At 35.4% G+C, this 21461-nt stretch overlaps 1 protein-coding gene and 1 long non-coding RNA gene across 2 annotated transcripts in view; both read right to left on the minus strand.

Annotated features, from left to right (window-relative positions):
• The window catches only part of LOC142529527 (uncharacterized), an 83794-nt gene extending 76482 nt beyond the window's left edge, over positions 1 to 7312 (minus strand). Inside the window, exon 1 of the long non-coding RNA XR_012815920.1 lies at positions 7261 to 7312. This is a non-coding gene — a long non-coding RNA (uncharacterized LOC142529527). The remainder of the gene's footprint in view (positions 1 to 7260) is intronic.
• An 11916-nt stretch (positions 7313 to 19228) lies between these two features.
• On the minus strand, positions 19229 to 19807 carry LOC142528297 (uncharacterized). The gene has a single exon (XM_075633341.1). The coding sequence runs from the start codon at positions 19805 to 19807 to the stop codon at positions 19229 to 19231; it is 579 nt and encodes a 192-aa protein (XP_075489456.1).
• Positions 19808 to 21461: the final 1654 nt, after the last annotated feature.

Raw genomic sequence — 21461 nt, forward strand, 5'->3', positions numbered from 1 at the left:
TAGCAAAACTCAATGGGAAAATATGTAATATCCAAGCCTGGTGAACGGTACGGTTTAAGATTTCGTATGATTATTGACTATTTGGTCAAGTTTAAGCATAGTTTAGAAGTTAAGAGTTGTGATCTATGGTTTATAGTATTGTTGATTATAGATGTTGTGTGGTTATATTGTAGCGTCGTTGCGATTTAGTTCATGGTAATTTGTATGTTGAGCCGATTGGTATGAGGCCAATTGGAGTGGTTAGATATGTTTTAGAGGTGCAACTTTCTTGTTGAGAGTATTTCCAATATATGAAGAGAAGTGACGTTGCGATTCAGTTTAGTTGCGAAGAGTATTGTTGGTTCAAAAGAAGACCGCACCCGCGGTCGTTATTTCAGAATTTTGGTCGAGTTGCCGAAGACAGACCGCACCCGTGGTCAGGAAGTTACCGCACCCGCGGTCTCTTGTTTCAGAATTTGTGATGTTTTCCAGTAGGCAGAGCGCACCCGCGGTCGTCATTTATGGATTTTTTGATGTATCGCCGAAGGCACACCGCACCCGCGGTGAAGAAGCTAGCGCACCTGCGGTCCGTGTACAGTAGAAACGTGTTTTCGAGATTTAAGTGATATAAGGCATGGGTTAGCTCACTTTTTCTCATTCGTTTCCCTCATTTCTCGTTTTCAGCTCTTGGGAGACTAGGGTTTCTACATTTCTTCCTTTCATTTCCTTGATTCAAGCTTCTTGTTGGTTATTTGTGGTGAGATTAAGGTTCTTGTGGGTTCAAGGAGTTAAGGTAAGCTTATGGGTTTGTTTATTTCTTGGTTTTGGTGTTGGGAGAAGTATTGAGTTTGTGGATTGTGTTAGTTTTATGGATTTAATAGTATGAGTTTGTGATTATTGAGATGATAATGGTGCAATACATGGTTTATTGTTGTAGGTTGTGTACCAAGAGATTATATTCAAGGGTTCTATTGGTTGTAAGTGGAATTTCATTCCTTGTGCTCACATGATAATATATGTATTGTGTTCCAATGGTTTTAACATGTTATTCCCTTCAATTTCATTCATGCTATGTATTAATACACTTTGTTGTATATGAGAGGCAATTTATGTCTCAATTATGTCAAAAAGGAATACAAGAGAAAGAGTATGCAAAGTGTTTGATAAAATGCCAAAGAGAGAGTTCAAATGATTTATGGATTGATAGATACATAATCAGAGATTGCATGCAATTAGTTGATCAACGACCATAGGCTTATATCCCTCAGAGTTATCGATGTATATCGATGGGATATAGGTACAGAGACAGAGATACTATTTAGATATCAATCCATCAGAGAAAAGAGAAATACCATCGTTATTGTTATTCATGCTATGATATTTATGTTTCAGAGTTGATGGTATTCAATGTTTTCAAAGTCATGTTTTTCAGAGTATGGTATGTATCCATTGCTATGTAAGAGTTCCACTTGCTGAGTTTTTATACTCATTTCAGTTATTTCATGTGATGCAGATAAGAGCGACGGACCAGGATGTTGATTGGAGCCGATGTCATATGCATAGAAGATGGAAGGAAGAAGATATTTTGCTATACATGATCAAAATAATATTTTGTATTTTGGTGCAACACTTTATGGATCATGTATATACTTTTGATTGTACATTGAAATGTATTTTAAATCCTTCCTCCCTTCAAGCAAAATTTTTATTTAGAGTTCCGCTGTGATTTTTATTAATTGAGTCGAGAGGGTGTTACATAAGTGGTATCAGAGCAACGTTCTTCGGACCAATGCATATGACTTCGTTTACTTTCAACAGTCCGGGTATGTCTTCTTCTACATCTATTCATTGTTTTGGTTGATATGTATTGTGTGAGCACATTGTAGGAGTAGATGCCTCCTAAGAGAAAAGCTGCAGAGGGTGAGGATAGTTCTTCATCTAGAGTTGTCGACGAGTTCGGCAAGTTATTGAAAGAGCAAGCTAAGGTCCACAGTGAGCAGATCCAACAGTTGCTCCGTTTGCAAGGCACAGGTCAAGGTAGAGGCCAATGGAGAGGCCAAGTGGCTCAAGCGGTTGGAACCTGATGGGATATTTACTGCTTTCAAGAGGATGGATCCACCTGAATTTGCAGGATTTCGATAATCGTGTTTGCTTCTCATTTGTACGAGGTTTCGCATCATTTGGTATCAGAGCTTTGACTCATTGAATTCAAGTAAGTTATCGTTGTTGTTATTTTTCATATCTGTCTCAAATTTCATTCTGTTCTCAGATCTGTGGTATCCTTTTGTTTCTATTGTCATATCTACCAAAAACAAAAACAAAAATTCGTTCTATTTCAGTTTTGTGTTATCCTTTGTTCGATCTGCGTTATTTCTATCATCCTTTGTTATTTGATAATCCAAAATTCTCGAAAAATTTGTTCTGTGTTATTCTATCGTTCTTGTTTTTGTGCAATCCAAGTGAGACAGTTGCAAGTGTTCACAAGTTGAATCTTTTTAGTTTGATAACAAAAAAATATAAAGATTGATCACATCTTTGAAAGAACTATCAAATTCGAGTGAAAAAAATTTGAGTGCGAGTGTTATTTCTTTGGAGTGATCGTAAGAATTTGGGTAAGGAAAATCATTTATTTCTACTAACATTTTCTTGCAGGTACAAAATCTAAAAGTAAAATGGAGAGGAAAGTAGGAGAAAGTTCGAATCAGGGGTTGTCTAAGGTTCAAATGGAGGCGTTATATGGGTATTTTAGTAGAATGATGAGGGCTGAGTTGGATCCTTTATATGAGAGGTTGGATAGGCTTGAGGTTAGCACTAGTGAAAATAAATCTAAGCCTAAAGGTTTGGGTACAGTTGAAGAAGAAGAGGATGATTATGATTTGGGTGTAGAAGAGGAAAGTCAAAATGAGAACTGGGGTAGGAGCGGACGAAGTAGAGGAGGATTTGGTAGGAGAAGAAGAGAAGCCGTACGGGGTAGGTACAATGATGGGAATAAGGAAGATAGTAACATAGGAAGCATTAAAATGAAAATTCCGTCGTTCCATGGTAAGTCAGACCCTGAAGCTTATTTAGAATGGGAAAAGCGAGTTGAATTTGTTTTTGATTGTCACCATTATTCTGAACTCAAAAAGGTTAGGTTGGCCGTGGTTGAATTTGTTGATTATGCACTTATTTGGTGGGATCAATTAGTGACCACTAAAAGAAGATGCAATGAGCGACCTATAGAAACTTGGGCTGAAATGAAGAGCGTAATGAGGAAGAGGTTTGTACCAAATCACTACTATAGAGAAATGTTTAAGAAGTTACAAACCTTGAGACAGGGTGTGAAGAGTGTTGAGGACTACTATAAACAGTTGGAAGTAGTCATGATTAGAGCAAACATAGATGAGGATAGTGAGGCTACTATGGCTCGTTTTATGTGTGGTTTGAACAGGGAAATTCAAGACCAAGTGGAGCTTAGACATTACTTGGATCTAGATGAAATGGTGCACATGGCGATAAAAGTGGAGCAACAACTCAAGAGGAGAGGAGTTGGCCGTACCACACAAGCTGGGAATACATCAACACCTTGGCGTTCCAACGTTGTTAAACGTGAAGAAAGCAAGGTAGTGGTCAAGCCCAAAGTTGACATTAAACAGGAGGCGCCTAAGCAGGGAATGCAAGGTAAACCTGAAACTCCTATTAATCGTTCTAGAGATATTAAATGTTTTAGGTGTCAAGGAGTTGGACATATTGCTAGCCAATGTCCCAATAAAAGGGTGATGGTGTTGAATAATTATGGGGAGTATGAATCTCATAGTGAGGGAGATGATGGAGAGGGTGAAGATGAGATGCCTGCATCAGAGGATCCTGATGAGGGATATGAGGCAGTTGTGGGTGAAGCGTTAGTGACTAGGCGTATAATGAGTACCCAAGTCAAAGAAGAAGAAACAAACCAAAGGGAAAACTTATTCCATACTAGGTGTTTTGTCAATGGCAAGGTTTGCAATCTTATTATAGATGGAGGAAGTTGTACCAATGTTGCTAGTCTTGAGATGGTTGAAAAATTGAGCTTGCCTACTTTGAAACATCCTCAACCATATAAGCTACAGTGGTTGAATGACTGTGCTGAAGTGAAAGTGAACAAACAAGTCTTGGTTGCGTTTTCGATTGGGAAGTATATTGATGAGGTGTTATGTGATGTGGTACCAATGCATGCTTGTCATATTTTGTTAGGGAGACCATGGCAATATGATAGACAAGTGACACATGATGGGTTTAAAAATAGATATTCTTTTGTACTCAAGAAAGAACCCATTGTTTTACTTCCTTTGACCCCAAAACAAATAATGGAGGACCAACGAGAAAAGAAAAAAAGGGACGAGGCCGAAAGAAAGAGTGAATTAAAAAGTGAGATGACCTTTGAAAAGAAAAATGAAATGGCTAAAAACAAAAGTGATAAAAAAATTGAGATAGCCATACAAAAGAAAAATGAGGAAAAAGAAAATGAGAGGAAAGAGACTAAAAAGAAAATATATATGGCCCAAAAGAGTGATATGAAACAATTGTTGCACACACATGATACACTTGTGTTGATTCTGTACAAAGAGATTCTCTTTAACACAAGTGATATAGCCGGAAATCTTCCGAGCATTGTTGTTTCCCTTTTGCAGGAGTTTGATGATATATTTCCGGATGAACTACCTCAAGGAATACCACCATTGAGGGGGATTGAGCACCAAATTGATTTTGTGCCCGGAAGTGCATTGCCAAATCGTCCAGCTTATAGAAGCAATCTGGAGGAGACTAATGAGCTTCAACGACAGGTAAGTGAGTTGTTAGATAGGGGTTTTGTGCGTGAGTCCATGTCTCCTTGTGCTGTACCTGTTTTATTAGTTCCTAAGAAAGATGGTTCATGGCGTATGTGTGTGGATTGTAGGGCAATCAATAATATAACCATCAAGTATGATATGTTAGATGAGTTGCATGGTGCATGTATTTTTGGTAAGATTGATTTAAAAAGTGGTTATCATCAAATTAGAATGAGGGAAGGTGATGAGTGGAAAACGACATTTAAAACCAAATATGGGTTATATGAGTGGATGGTCATGCCTTTTGGCTTAACTAATGCTCCTAGTACCTTTATGAGGTTGATGAATCATGTTTTGCGTGCTTACATAGGAAAATTTGTTGTGGTTTATTTTGATGATATTCTTGTGAACATTTAAGACTTGTACTGATAACACTTAGGGATGAACAATTATATGCTAATCTTAAGAAATGTGATTTTTGTACAAGAAAGCTTGTTTTTCTTCGTTTTGTGGTAAGTTCACAGGGGATACAAGTAGATGAGGATAGGGTAAGTGCTATTCGAGATTGGCCAACACTTGCTAATGTTAGTCAAGTTCGAAGCTTTCATGGTCTTGCAAGCTTCTATAGGAGGTTTGTAAAAGATTTTAGCACACTGGCTGCACCGATGACGGCAGTGATTAAGAAGAACGTTCCATTTCATTGGGACGAGGAGCAAGAGAAGTCTTTTAATATTATTAAACAAAAATTAATTAATGCGCCTTTACTTGTTTTGCCTGATTTTTCTAATACTTTTGAAATTGAATGTGATGCTTCAGGTGTAGATATTGGTGGTGTTTTGATGCAAGGAGGACGACCAGTGGCGTACTTTAGTGAGAAACTCAATGGAGCAGCGCTGAACTATCCAACGTATGACAAGGAGTTGTACGCGCTTGTGAGGACTTTGGAGATGTGGCAACACTACTTGAGGCCTAAGGAGTTTGTGATCCATACCGATCATGAGTCTCTAAAGTACCTTAGGGGACAACAGAAACTGAACAAGCGGCATGCCAAGTGGGTGGCATTCATAGGGACATTTCCCTACATAATCAAATACAAACAAGGTAAGGATAATGTAGTGGCCGACACACTATCACGGAGGTACGTACTAATCTCTACCTTGGATTCGAAAATCTTGGGATTTGAGCATGTGAAAGAGTTATATTTGTTGGATGAGGATTTTAAGGAGATATTTGAAACATGTATGCATGGTCCACATGATAAATTTTATTTGCATAATGGTTTTTTGTTTAGAGAAGATAGATTGTGCATTCCTAAGTCATCGATTCGTGAATTATTTGTGAGGAAGGCACATGGTGGTGGTTTGATGGGGCACTTTGGTGTGGCTAAAACTTTGAGTTGTTTGCATGAGCATTTTTATTGGCCACATATGAAACGTGATGTTGAACGTGTTTGTGAAAAATGCATTACTTGTAGACAAGCAAAGTCTAGAACACAACCACATGGCTTGTATACACCACTTCCTGTTCCTAGTGAACCTTGGATTGATATTTCTATGGATTTTGTTTTAGGTTTGCCGAGGACTAAGAAGGGGAGAGATTCAATATTTGTTGTTGATAGATTTTCTAAGATGACACATTTTATTGCTTGTAACAAAACTGATGATGCATCAAACATTGCGGATTTGTTCTTTAAGGAAGTCGTTAGGTTGCATGGAATGCCTAGGACAATTGTATCTGACCGTGATGTTAAATTTTTGAGTTAATTTTGGAAAACTTTGTGGGCTAAACTTGGCACTAAACCGATGTTTTCTACTACATGTCATCCACAAACGGATGGACAAACGGAAGTTGTTAATAGAACTCTAGGAACACTTTTGCGTGCTATACTCAAAAAGAACTTGAAAAATTGGGAAGAATGTTTGTCATTTGTTGAGTTTGCTTATAACCGTAGCGTGCATTCTACTACGAATTATTCACCATTTGAGATTGTTTATGGTTTTAATCCTTTAACTCCTTTGGATTTGATGTCTTTGCCTGTGAGTGAAAGGTTGAACATGGATGGCAAAAAGAAAGCTGAATTCGTTAAAAGTTTGCATGAGAAGGTCAAGGATAACATCGAGAAGAAGAATTTACAATACACGAAGCAAGCCAATAAGGGGAGGAAAAAGATGGTTTTTGAAAAGGGAGATTGGGTGTGGTTGCACTTGAGGAAGGAAAGATTTCCAGAAAAACGACGTTCGAAGCTCTTACCTAGGGGTGATGGACCATTTCAAGTGATTGAAAAGATCAACGACAATGCCTACAAATTAGATCTACCAGGTGAGTACAATGTTAGTTATACTTTTAATGTTAGTGATCTTTCCTTGTTTGATGTAGGAGATGATCAAGATTTGAGGACAAATCCTTTTCAAGAAGGGGAGAATGATGCAAACGTGGTTGATCAAGCACCAAAAAAAACATGGGAGTCGTTGGAGGTGCCCGAAGGACCTATAACGAGGGGACGTAGCAAGAAGTTTAAAGAAGCACTTCAAGGATTCATGATGAGCTACCAAAAAGGACCTACAAGTTGGATGTCTAAAATAAAAGAGCTTGGGGAACATGGACACAACAATGGAAGTGTTTGAAATGTTATTCAAGTGTTAAATGACCATGAGGACAGCAGCATGCGCGCACCAGCACAGGATCTCGTGCAACCGCGTGCAAATGGGCAGCAGGTGACGTGCACCCGCGCCACATTTTGCGCGGCCGCGCGCATGGCGCGCGCGCCACCGCGCGAGTTCCGGGGCGGCCGCGCGCCGGGTGTTGCATGAAGGCAGTATAGCGCGCGCCCCCGCGCATGATCCGGCGCTACCGCGCGCCCAGGGAAGAAAATAAGGCAGTATGCAGCGCGAGATCTCGCGCCACCGCGCGCACTTCCGTGTCAAATTTGCTAGTTATCTTATTTAAGCCTTTTCACACAACTTTCTTGTTATTTATTGTATTTATATGCATTGTATCAAGGTTGAACGAAATAATTGAATGATATATCAAAGTTCTTGAGATTTAGCTCAACTTTACAAGGCAAAAACTTTGTCTTAAAAATCAAATCAAACTTATCGAAGATTGCATCTTTGTGGCGTTTGTCGATTGTTTTTCACTCGGATTGTCAAAACAAGATCTTTGAAGGTTCGTTTGAAATTCAATTGTTTTATCGTTGATATTTGTTGCTAAGTTTTAATAACTTAGAGGTGAATATCACAAACCGTTACTTGTTTCAAAAGATCGGGACAACAAATCGATCCTTGTTTGTTATTGAGTCGAGGATGCGATTTCGATAATCGTGTTTGCTTCTCATTCGTACGAGGTTTCGCATCAGGAGCGCTTGTGGTTATGAAGACGGAAAAAATTGTTACAAATTTGTAAGTACTTTTGGGAGAAATACACAAAGTTGCAGAACTAGCTGTTGTATCTATTGGTTATGGAATAAATTAAAAGTGTTATGGCATAAGGGGCGGTTTTGCCATCCTCATCCCCATCCCCATCCCCAAATTCCATCCCCACCCCCATACCAGCCTCAATCCCCATTTTTCGGGTTCGGGGAATCCCCAAACCCGAAACTTCGGGGATCAACTTCCCATCCCCGTTTCAAAAATATTAATATGTCAAGACGATGGCGAATTCAGAGATTTTCTCAAATCAAAACTTATTATTATCTATTATTATTAGAGATAATATTAATATTAATATAAATATCAATATTAATAATAATAAGATTATTAATATTTTAAAAAATAATAATATTATTATATTATTAATATTAATAATACTAGTATTTTATTATTGATATTATTTTCGAGGCGAATTTGGAGATTTCGGGGATGAGGATAATAATCTCATACCCGCCCCAAATTACATCGGGGATTTTTTTAAATCCCTGAACCCGAACCCAAACCCGAAAAAATTGGAGATCCCCATCCCCGTTTCGGGCTTTCCCCGCGGGGCCCTAAACCCGTGGGGAAAGATGCCATCCCTACATAAGAAGCTCGGACATATGTCAAAACAAGAATTAAATTCTCTCAAAACGGAAGCAGATGTTGGGGCTTACAAAATATCAACCCTTTTATGAGAATTGTGTTACCACTAAAAAAAACATATATAAAGTTTGGTACTTCTACTGCCAAAAGAAAAATCATATTGAAGCCGATTCATTCTGATGTTTAGCAAGCACAAGTTATATCCCTAGGAGGAGCGAGATACTTTGTCTTAATCATTGATGATTTCTCTAAGAGATGTTGGATGTATTAAATCAAGAAGAAATCAGATGTTTTTCAAGTTTTCAAAGATTTCAAAAGCGCATATTGAACTAGATTTTGAAAGGAAAAAAATCTAGTGTTTGAGGACTGACAATGAAAAAAATATACCATTGATGAATTTGATGCATTTAGTCAACATGAAGGCATCAAAAGACAGTTCATGATTGCTTACAAACCTCAAGAGGATGTAGTAACAGAGCTGATGAACATGACTTTGTTGGACAAAAGAAGAACCATGTTGAGGACTGCGGGTTTAGCCAAGTCATTTTGAGTAGAAGCAGTCAAAACTGATTGTTATATTATCAATCGTTCTCCTTAAGTGACGATTGATTTGAAGAGTCTTATGGAGATTTGGACCGGGAAGCTGATTGATTATTCTCATTTGTATACATTTGAAAGTCCAGTACATGTTCTGTATAATGATCAAGAAATATCAAAGTTGGATTCTAAATTTAGAAAGTGTATCTTCTTGGGTTTATGCCAATGGAGTAAATGAGTTTTGCTTGTGGATCTTGCTGTCCACAATCTTATCATCAACAAGGATGTTATCTTCGAGAAAAATTAAGTAAAAAGAGATAAATACACACTGAATTCAGAAACCACTATAATTCATGTGAAAATAAAACAGAAAAAGATCAACTTTCTTGTGAAACAATATTGGACCACGAAGAACAAAACATATTGAGTAGGAGGTTTTCAAAGTGAGACAATTGACTTGAGACAGAAGACCACCAAACATTGTATATTGTTTATTAACAGAGGATGGTGAGTCATCGAGTTTTCATGAAGTTACTGTAAGCTCGGATGTATCATTGTGGTTGACAACAATGCATGAAGAATTGGATCGTCAGGTATTAATAAAACTTGGTATCTTATTACAGTACCACAAGGAAAGAAAACCATTAGTAACAGATAAGTTTATAAGATCAAGCGTGATGACAATAACCAAGTAGAGATGTATCGTGCCAGATTAGTGGTAAAAAGGTATGCTCAGAAAGAAGGCATTGACTTCAATGAGATACTTTCTCCCGTGGTTCGGCTTACGTGAGTAGTGTTGACATTGTGTTTAGTGTTTGACCTACATCTAAAACAGCTAGATGTTAAAAAGGTATTTCTGCATGGAGATCTTGAAGAAGAAATCTATATGCGTTAGCCAAAAGATTTTGTGGAAAAAGGAAAAGATAACTTGGTTTGTAGGTTGAACAAATCTTTATACGGTCTTAAATAGGAGCCAATGTATTGATACAAGAGATTTGATTCCTATATTATGAGCCTTGGATACAACAAACATAGTGTAGATCCTTGTACATATTTCAAGAGATATGTTGATGATTATATCATTTTGTTGTTGTATGTGGATGATATGTTGATAGAGACCCAACAAAGATCAGGTCCAATAATTGAAGGCGGTGTTGGCTAGGAAATTTGATAAGAAGGATTTGAGACCAACAAACAAGATTCTAGAGATATAAGTTCACCGATACATAAGCAACATAAATATTTGTCTTTTCCAGAAAATTTATCCTGAGGAAAGTTTTGAACACTTCAACATGCAAGATAGTAAGCTAATTTTGACTCCTCTTCATATTAAATCAAGTTATTCTTTGAGATATGTCCTAACAGTGAAGCATAGATGATGAAAATATCTCGAGTATCGTATGCGTCAGCAATGGGAAGTTTTATGTGAACTATGATCTGTATAAGATCGGACATTGCACAAGTTCTGAAAGCAGTTAGCCAGTATATGAATCTTGGATGAGAGCATTGGAATACAATTAAGAGGATCCATAGATACATTAAGAATACCTCAAATGTTGCATTATGTTTTGGAGGATCGAATTTTACACTCATGGGCTATGTTGATTCATATTAGGCATGTGATCTTGATAAGAGAAAATCTACTACTGGTTATGTCTTTACATTTGAAGGGGGACAATAAGCTGAGTTTCAAAACTGTAAACAGTTTTGGCGTTATATACAACAGAAGCAAAATATAAAGCAGCTACTCAAGCTTTCAAAAAAAAAACAATATTGATTAAAAGTTATTGGAGGAGATTAAGTACAAACAAGATAAGATTAATTTCTTTTGTAAAAGTTAGAGTGCACATCGCAAGGAATTCAGCCTTTCATTCCAGGACTAAACACATTAGAGTACAATTTCACTTTGTGAGAGAAGTAATAAAGGAAACAATTGTGGATAGATACAAGATCCATACAAAAGATAATATAATCGACGTTTTGACCAAGCCAGTAAACATTGATAAATTTGAGCAGTGTAGATCCTGAAGTGGCCTAGCGAAAACATAAACAGCAGAGAATGAAAAGATGTGTTAAAATGTGTTTGATTCTCAATTAAATCTCCATGTAGGATAAATGTCAGCAAACTAATGTGGTTGGTGGCAGACACAACATTTATTGTGGCAGGTGCATTTGTTAAAATTGTGCGACAAAGTTGACGAAGAAGAGGATGCGGTTTCACACTGACAAAAAGCTCTATAAATAGAGCTCCCTCCCCTCATTTCTTAGCCAAGTCTTGAAAACTCAGAAAAACGACAGACCAAGGAGTTAAAGTATTTGGGAATTTGAGAATCTGACTCGCATTTTGGAAGAAGTTAATCCATGATCCACGACCAATGATCGTGGAAGTTGGGTTAAACTACTTGGAGGAATGAACAAAAAGAAGACAAAACATCATAAGAACTCTCTCGATAATTTCATCAACAAAATCACAGCAAAAAGCACTCTTAATTTTAGCTTAATGATATCGCATATTTCAAGTAGAGTTTCCTTCAAGTTTTAACATATTCTTTCGGTTTTTCCAATTTAATTGTAAAATCTTTATCCCAATTCATAATAGCTTAATTAAATTAGATGTTGTTCGTGAGTTTCTCCTACGATTTTCATCATATTGCTCAGTTAAATTTGTAGCTTTGTGGCTATACCGAGGGAGTTAGAAGCAACAACTAAATCGGAACCCACAATGCTTGATTAGAAGAAGTCGGATTAATCACAAATTTAGCACAATTTTGTGTCTGGCACGCCACAATTTTTCTGTGCAAACAATAGTCTTCTTTGAACACTTTTTATATAAACACATATTACATATTACATGTTCATAATTAAAATCTGAAAGTTTTTATTTATAAAAAAATTAAAAATAGAATAATGAAGTTACCATTAAAATTAATAGTCAAATAAAATATAATTTGTTATCTTTTTGTACAGAAATAATAAAAAAGAAGTAATCTCATTTTACAATTTCTTTTTAAATTTTTTTTAAATAGAACATAAATAATAGTATTTACTAAATAATAATAAAAATAATATCGAAAAAAAATACTAATGATAGATCTCTCTTCCTTTTTTATAATAATTATTATAAAATAATTTTATTATTATTTTTCTATTGACCGATAAATATTACACAAATTCATACCAAACATTCACTTATTTATTAATGTACTATTACTAATATAAATAAATATTTATCAAAATAAATAAAATTAAAATTTTCTCTTATTTATGACTTTAATTATTTACTAAATTTACTATATTTAGGTCTGTAGAAAAAAATACTAACATGTTAAATCCATAAAGTATATAGAATAGATTTATTTCTGGAGATAAATATCTAAACCAAAACATAAATTTATCATAACTCCTTACATCCAATTTTTTTTAAACTCCCTAAAATACTAAAGATGACAAAAATACCCTTATATTTGTTGGTTTTAATTGACTGATTTACCCGAGCTTTGCGCTTAAGCGACTGAGGCGGCCACTTTTAACAACTGTGGTCGAATCCAACTGATTGTTTCTCTTTTTGAATCATCACCTTTAGAATCTGAAACATGATGAGTGACCAGTTAATCTTGAGTCATGTAGCAATGGCTATCATCACAACATCATCCAGAAGTTGATATTCCAGAATTTGCTTGGACACAACATCATCCAGAAGTTGATATTCCAACTTCATCTCTTTCTTTTTTCTAGAAATCTTGATAATCTCATTGGATACAGAAAAATTTAGCTTTATGTCCTCAACTGCTTGCTGAAGTACTAGAGAGAAGTCAATTAGTCCTTCAGTGGGCAACTGAAACAAATGTCCTCTCTCCAAGGCATCAATATATTTTTGTCTTCAGTTACTATCCCTCCCGCATAGAAATTTTTATCTCATCCATATAGATGTCCAAAGATGAGCAAGAGCGTTCATTATATAGGAAAGAGTTTTTGGAGCTTCATTCTCTAAAATAAGTTCTTAAAGATAGAAATTAGATGATTTTTTGAGGTGAAAATGAGCAAGAAGTTTGAAAACAAATATGTTTTGAATGAGAAGATGCAAAGGTCAACCGAAATATTTTAGGATTTCAATTAATTAACATGTGCGACTTTCGATCTGGTAACACACGGGATATGTGTCACGCTGTTGATGAGAAATTTTGAACATTTTAAAAAATGCTAAACAACTGTCTCATTAGTAGGGCTTCATTATTCATTATTCCCCCCCAAAATTTATTCATTATTCCCCCCCAAAATTCATGATAAATTAATAAGTCCTAAAATATTTCTGAAATAAAAAAAACTTATTCTCTGAGAGAGGTTTGGTGAAAATATCAGTTACTTGTTGTTCAGTTGAGATGTATTCCAATCTAATATCTTTCTTTCGATGCATGATCTCAAATTAAGTGATGACGAATGTCAATATGCTTAGTCTGTGAGTGAAAAACTAGATTGTATGTGATGACTATTGCATTTGTATTGTCACGGAAAATTGATGATTCCTGGGCTTCAATAATATAGTACTCCAGTTGTTGTTGAATCCACAACAGTTGAGCACAACAACTCCCAGCATCTAGGTATTCAGCTTCTGTAGTAGAAGTGTTAATTGATGTCTGCTTCTTACTGAATCAATAAATCAGTCGGTCTCCAAGAAACTAACATGATTCGCTTGTACTTTTCCATTCAAGCTTACACGCTGCAGAGTGTGCATCAAAATATCAATTAGATTGAACAATGAGTCTTTAGCATACTTAATCCAAAATTTTGAGTTTCTTTAAGATATTTAAGATTTTTTTTGTGGCTGAGTAATGAGATTGTTTTGGATCAGACTGAAAAATGAACACGTAAAAACTGAGAACATGATATCAGGTCGACTGACAGTTAAGTAAAATAATAAACCTATAAATTCTCGATACAATGTTACCTCGACTGATATTCACTTCATCTTTATCAAGTTTAACTTATGAGCCCATGGGGGTTGCTGCTACTGAACACGACTCCTTCCAAAAATGTAAATAGTTCTTTGGCATACTTTGCCTGACTGACGAAGATTCCAATTTCAAACTGATTAACTTGCGGTCCTAGAAAGAAGTTCAGTTCATCCATCATGCTCATCTCGAACTTATCATGCATTAGTTTAGAAAATTTATCGCAGATATTTGAGTTAGTGGATCCAAATATAATATCATCAACATAAATTTGAATTAACAAAGTACAATCATTTTTAATAAATATGAATAAAGTCTTATCCAATGATCCTATTTTAATAATTCAAACAAAAACAATAATATAATTAAAATGAAGCAAAAGTCGAGTATTTAATTAATTAAGACTAAACAACATTCTATTTCACACACACACCAAGCATTGAACACACATGTTTCTGCACAACCCTTCCAGAACAAACAACAAGGTCATGCTGTCAAACCGATCCAAGTATGAGTTCTCAAGTTACTAATCCTGTTTGAACCCAAATAGGATTGGGATACCAGTTGATTTAATTTGTGTATGCAGAACAATGAACAAGAAGAACTAAAACTGTGAAGGACCTTGTTGTTAATTACTAATCCAAAGTTATTGGTCAAGCCAAACTGCTATGAGGCACTGTACCACCTCTTCATCACTTTTACTGGTGAATCGGTCTCACTCTAATGAGTCAATCTCAGAGTCAGCCCACTTGGCTTTTCAATCTTCAGCAGCAAGCACCTACCGATTTCTTTCTTTCTGAATGACCTCTTGTTGATAAGTGCAAGATTTGCACTAAATTTATACAATAATCCATTTTGATTATGTTATTTTCGAACAAAATTATGTTTTTTTTGGTTTGTTTTGAATGTCAATACAGGACTAAGAAAAAAGTGTACATGAAGCCAAAGTGAGCAACAATGGCGCACACACCTGTGCAGCAAGATAGGCAGGAGCGTGCGCGAGGTCGCGGGAGAACACGCGCAGCTGTGCGCCCCGACCGAACGCACTTGTCCAGAATCTTGTGTGTAGCCGCGCCACATCACGCGCAGCCGCGTGCGCAAATGCTAGGCAGATTAATAGAGGGTTGCGCGCGGCCGTGGAAGAACACGCACAACCGCGCGCAAGAGGTGTGCATAATCCAAATTCTAGGGCCATCACGCGTGAATAAATGGAGGAAAAACCTAGATATAAGAGATGTCCGTTTTTGCTGAGAGAAAAATCAACGAGAGACGCAGAGCACACTCAGGAAAAGAAGAATTGGAGCGCAAGACTGGATTACAAAGACAAAGAACGACGAATTTGGGGACATAGAAGTCACTTCTGATTTGTCATCTCATCTTTCTCCTTTTTATTTTCTTTCGTTGCGATGTCTAGTCGTTCAAACATGTTTTGTTTTTGTTTAGATTTTGTTATAAACTAATTTTTCACTCTAAAGAATGATGTAACTTTCTGGATATGATAATTTGATGTGGTTATTTATATGGTTGAATTCCTTTTGATTTAATTGTGTTTTTTTTTTATTCGACTGTAATTTACTAGCCATAAATTGTTTGTTGTCTGATTAATTCTATAACTCGGGAGAGGGACTATGAATGTAGATCATTAGAGACGCATCGTTTAATATTTATATCATTCGGAAGACGTATAACTTTAGCGAGGCCTAGGTAAGAATATCGTTTGCATATATCAATTAAAATTAGATTCGTATTAGAAATGTTTGAATCGAAGTTTGAATGATACAGTTTATTCGTCGCTTGGGAAAAGGAGAATAAAATAATTAAGCGTTCTTAGCCATTAAATAATTGGAATTCACGAATAAATGCAACCGGTAATATTATCATGGGAACTTAGTGAAATCACTCATCTAGATATTTTCTATCATTGATAATTCTCGATTCGGTGATTAGATTAATATTTATTTGTTATTAATTCATTTCAGTAAATCAAACATTTTATTGATTATTCTAAATAAAGTCGTGACTATTTTAATTACAATCACTTATATATTTTACATACACACTCCTCGTGGGAACGATACTTTACTCACATATATTACACTTGAAAATCGTGCGCTTGTGAGCGGAAAATACGCAACACCTGTCATCATTGGGATTTTTTTTCTTGTCATGAAATCGATCTTCTTTGTTAGTTGACCTACTCTCATCCATATTTGGCTTGGGACAGTCGGCTATGAAATTCTCGACTTTCCCTTAGTTGAAACATGTGTTGTCCTCATTGATGAACTTTTTTTCTTGTGATGATTTCGTATGCTCGGACTTTGAAATTACCTTGATTCTTTCTTAAGACTTCTCAAATTTCCTTACAAACAGTAACTTTGTATCATTACTCAATTGCTCAGCTCACTTTTATTTTTAGGCATTTTGTTCAGTAGTTGAAATAACCAGAGCCTTTGTAAGTTTGATTGAAGGTTCACCATCAGTTTTTGTTTCCAATTTGAATTCATATGCTTTGAGATCTGCAAACATATCGTGGAGTTCAAGCTTGATAAGGTTATTTGATTCTCGCATAGCCAATATCTCATTCTCTCGGGAGTGCCCTCATAATTTTCAAGGCTATTTCTCTATTTCCATATTCCTTCCCAAGAGCTGCGATTTCAGTAATAATATTGCTCACTTTTTCATCTACGTCTAACACGGATTCTCCATCCTTCAAATTGAAACTATTAAATATTTGGATTTTCACATAAAGTATGTTCTCATTTGTTTGATTAATACCTTCGCATAATTGTATCAGTTTATCCCATATATATTCGGCAGCGAGACACATTTTGATAAATATTTGGTAGTTTATACAAAGTTATATATAATATTTCATTGGCCAAATTGTCCATATTTGCCTTCTTCTTGTCCTCATTACTTTATTTCATCATTGGTTTTTCAATCATCTGAGGAGCAAAAGTAGAAATGACAATAACAGTGTTTTCTTTCATGATCTTTATTGGTATGTCTGTGATGAAGTATCACATATCTTCGTCTTGATCAGCTAGATGAGCCTATATCCTGATCTTCTAGTCATCAAAATCTTCTTTAGAGAACATTGAGATCTGGTTGAATGATTCCATTTATAATATTGTGTTCAGAGACAAAGCCTCTCTGATACCATTTTTCAGGATCGAAATAAATTTAGAGGGAATAAATTTATCTCAAAAATATTTCGGTTGGGTTAACAACACCGAAATTTTGTTATTGTCAGTTGAATTCTCAGTAAGTCAGTCGGTGTGAGCTGTGTGGAAGTAAACTTACTGAAATTGGTTGAACAAATGGTTTATCAAAAAAAATCAGTTGGGATTTATTGAATAGTAAAAAAGTAAATGAGAAGGAAGAACACGCATCAGATCAGTCCTCTACCATGCTCGATATGCTCTCTACCGGATTCAACATGCACCGCCCTCTCTCCTGCTACTACTCACAATGGTCGGCGCTTTGATTCTGAGTGATAGTGAAGACAACGTGATGTCTAGCAGAAGGAATGAGGTGGCCGACAAGATTTGGGTTAGCTGAAGAGAAAAGATGAATGTAAAGTAAATTGTATATATGTGTGTATGCATTGCATATTGATTACTGAAAATAGTAACTCGTGTCAGTTAATCTTAGTTTTCTATTTTATTTTCCTCTCGTATATTATTTCAATTCCCGATGTATTTTTTTATCGTTTTAACTCCAATATTCAAAATACATATTTTAACACATTTTTAAATTTATTTATCATAAATAATTATTTAAATTAAACAACTCAAAAATTATTATAATTATGTCAAATATCAGATAATTAATTACAGAGCCTTACATGTATAGAACAAGGATTCTATACTTGGGTAGACTAACTTAAATACGAAGATATTAATGTAAATTTATTGATTAAACTGAAAAAGAAATCATGAAATTTCTGGTTTCAAAGATTAAAGGGTTGATTATTTTCTATGATTAACGAACTTAAAATTGCTTGAAATCTCAAATAAGGTGCGAATAATTAATTAAGTTTAATAAACTTAAATCGGAGTGAGCTTTTCAGTCACGGTACTAGGCTAGATGGGTGAGTGAAGCCTCTTTGTAGTAACAAATTACTTATCATCCAGTCTAGACCACACTATAGATCCGCTCTTAGATAGAACTGAATTCAGAAAGACCAGATTGTGATGATAATAGTTTTAAATTAAGTATTTTGTGAAGTTGAAATCGATGAAGATGTTAGCTCGACTCAACGGTACCAAGTTCAATTGGACTAAATGATTTAATATTTTTTTTGTTCATGAAATCTTGGAACATAAGGCCATGTACAATGGCCGATGAAATTGGATTCCTAGCCATGGGGCGAGGACATCATCAGTGGCGGAGCCAAGATTTGAAATCTACCCGGGCTAAATTTTGTTAACAAAAAACAAAATAATCCATAACAATTAAAATCATAACTATGATACATGTTCATCGTAGTCTCAAAAAGTTTCTCATTAACAAGATCTTCAATATTTTGGTTATTGAACTCGTAAGATTCAGGAACTGACAAAACATTGACAATGTAATATTATATCTCCATCATCGCCTGCAAGAAAATTTAATGAAGATCAAATAAAACGAATATCTCTAAAACCATTCATTTAGTATATTAGATGATTAAATTAAATATTTTTAGACTAAAATATACACAGATAATCTGTATAGACATAATCTTATTATTGAAGCTGTGATCTACGATTCTTCGAAGTATAATATTCATCAATTATAGAAACTGAGCCTATATTTGAAGCAAACTCTCTCTCAATGTAGATAATCATAGAATCTATCAGAAAACAATCTCCCATTTTACTACGAAGAACTGTTTTAACATGGTTCATAGCCGAAAATGCATGCTCCGTAGTTGCCGTGGAAACATGAAAAGTTAAAACTAGACGGATCAACTTGTCAATCAAATTATAATGTTGTAACTTTTTGTTTCAAATAACCCTCGGCACAATTCTGAGATAGTGGACATTTTCTGAAAATCTTCATGAAAAACTACATCGAGCTCAAAATTTTGTAGCTGACACCTCAAATGATGCATTTCCTGTTCAGTGAAGTCCTCGAAATAATACTTCTCAGCGAGAATACAAATATTGTCAATGTTGAACCATTTAAAATTATCTTTTGGATCCAAAGCAGAGCTGAGAATTAGAAGTTCAACTGTCTCATCACTGAATCTAGAGTTTAATTCTTCCAACTGAAAATCTATTGCAACAATAAATATATCATAATGAAAATGATGTTCAACTGTGATGGTATCCTTTTTCTGGTATGAACGACTAGAATGCTTATAACGAGAACTCATCTCCGGTATATCGACATCCAATCTTGTGCAAAATGATTTTACATACGAAAGAAGAATATCAAAACCATCACTTCTCAATCTCAGGAAAAGTTCTTTAGTCGTAGAGACCAAATCCATTGCACTTATGGTATCAAGAGATTTTTGTTGCAAGGCATGGCAAAGCAAATTTGTGATCCCCATAGTTTTATGCATCAAATGCAAAATAAAAATGAAATCAAAAGACTTCATCACTATTAATGAACCACCAGCTTCCCCGCGCATTTAAGTAAAGGTGCCATCAATGATAATGTTTTCGAGCACATTAATAGTTCCATCATACATATCTATCAAGCTGCAAATAGAATCGAAATGGGAGCTCCAACGAGTGGTACCTGCTAGATGCAAAGTACCAATCTGATTAGCTTCTCGCCCAGTCTCACGTTCACCGGCAACAATAGAACGTGCAATTTCATTAACTTGATAAGATTGTAACTCGGCATTGCGCTTGGAGGAAGATGTAACAAGATTGACAATAGTCATCAGATTTGAAAAGAAAAGACATATAGAGATCTCCTTTTCAGCTGTTGCAACTAATGTTAGTTGGAGTCGATGGGCAAAACAATGTACATAATATGCATATGGGCAATCTTTAAGAAATAAAGCTTGAAATCCTTTCAAAGCACCACTCATGTTACTAGCATAATCATACCCTTGACCTCGCATATTATGAATTTTTAGATTATATCTAGTGAGGACATCACATATTTCTTTCTTGAGTGTTGCAGCTGTGGTGTCATGAACATGCACAATTTGAAAAAAACGCTACCTCAAAAAACCATTGGCCCAAAAAATCTCAAAATTATAGCCATCTGTTCTTTGTTAGATACATCTTTCGCTTCATCCACCAAAATACAAAATTAGAATCTCCAATTTCATCACGAATTTTATTTCTGACTCTATTACCAATAATATGCAAGATTTTTTTTTGAACTTCTGGTGAGGTATATCTTGCATTTCCCGGAGCCTTGTCTAGATAACATCACCAATACTAACATTCCATTTTCCCAATAGTTTTAACATCTCAATGAAATTACCACGATTTTGGGAATATGAAGATTCATCATGACCTCTCAATCCACATGCTTGCAAACTAAGCCAATGGATGCACTCAGTTGTTGCTGCAAGCCTTAACCAATTTTTTTGAATCTGTTCAGAAGTTTCTCGATTCATAACTTTATCTATATGCCTAGTGACATTCATCAATTCTACAACAGATTTTGAAGATTTATTGTGTGTCGAGTTAGAACTTCCCATGTGAGACAAAAAAGCACACTTCGCTCCATCATTAACGCGTTTCCAACTTCTAAACCCTTCAATTGTAAATGAAGATTGTTGTGCTTCACTTAATTCAAAAAGATAGCACGGAAAACAAAATATTGCATCATTCGAAGGAGAATACTCTAACCATGGAAACTTTTTAAACCATGTATATTGAAATCGACGATGCTGCTTTCCTGATTCAGACCGTAGGTATTCTGACAATTTAGGTTGATATGATCTCATTTTGATATAAGTTCGTCTAATTTCATCACGATGATTAACAGGATGTCGCAACATCGAAATACGTAATCTAAGATCCCGTTCAAGGGAAGTTTCATCAAACAAAACTCTTTGAGATTTAGAAGGAGGTCCGGGCTCCTCAATATGAATGGATGCATGAGTCTCGACCCTCTCGGATGATGAAGGATTATCAATTCTTGGCTGAAAGAATGATAAAATATTGTTTCTCCTCTTTCTCTCTTGATTTGACATTAAAATAACCTAATATAAACAAAATTATTAAATTTAGATTTGA

Source organism: Primulina tabacum, chromosome 16, assembly GCF_025594145.1.
Source record: "Primulina tabacum isolate GXHZ01 chromosome 16, ASM2559414v2, whole genome shotgun sequence".
In the NCBI taxonomy this organism is placed as follows: domain Eukaryota; kingdom Viridiplantae; phylum Streptophyta; class Magnoliopsida; order Lamiales; family Gesneriaceae; genus Primulina; species Primulina tabacum.

Bases quoted from the DNA above. Each gene is read 5' to 3' on its own strand.
- LOC142528297 (XM_075633341.1), bottom strand. From the start codon at position 19,807: ATGGGGATCACAAATTTGCTTTGCCATGCCTTGCAACAAAAATCTCTT.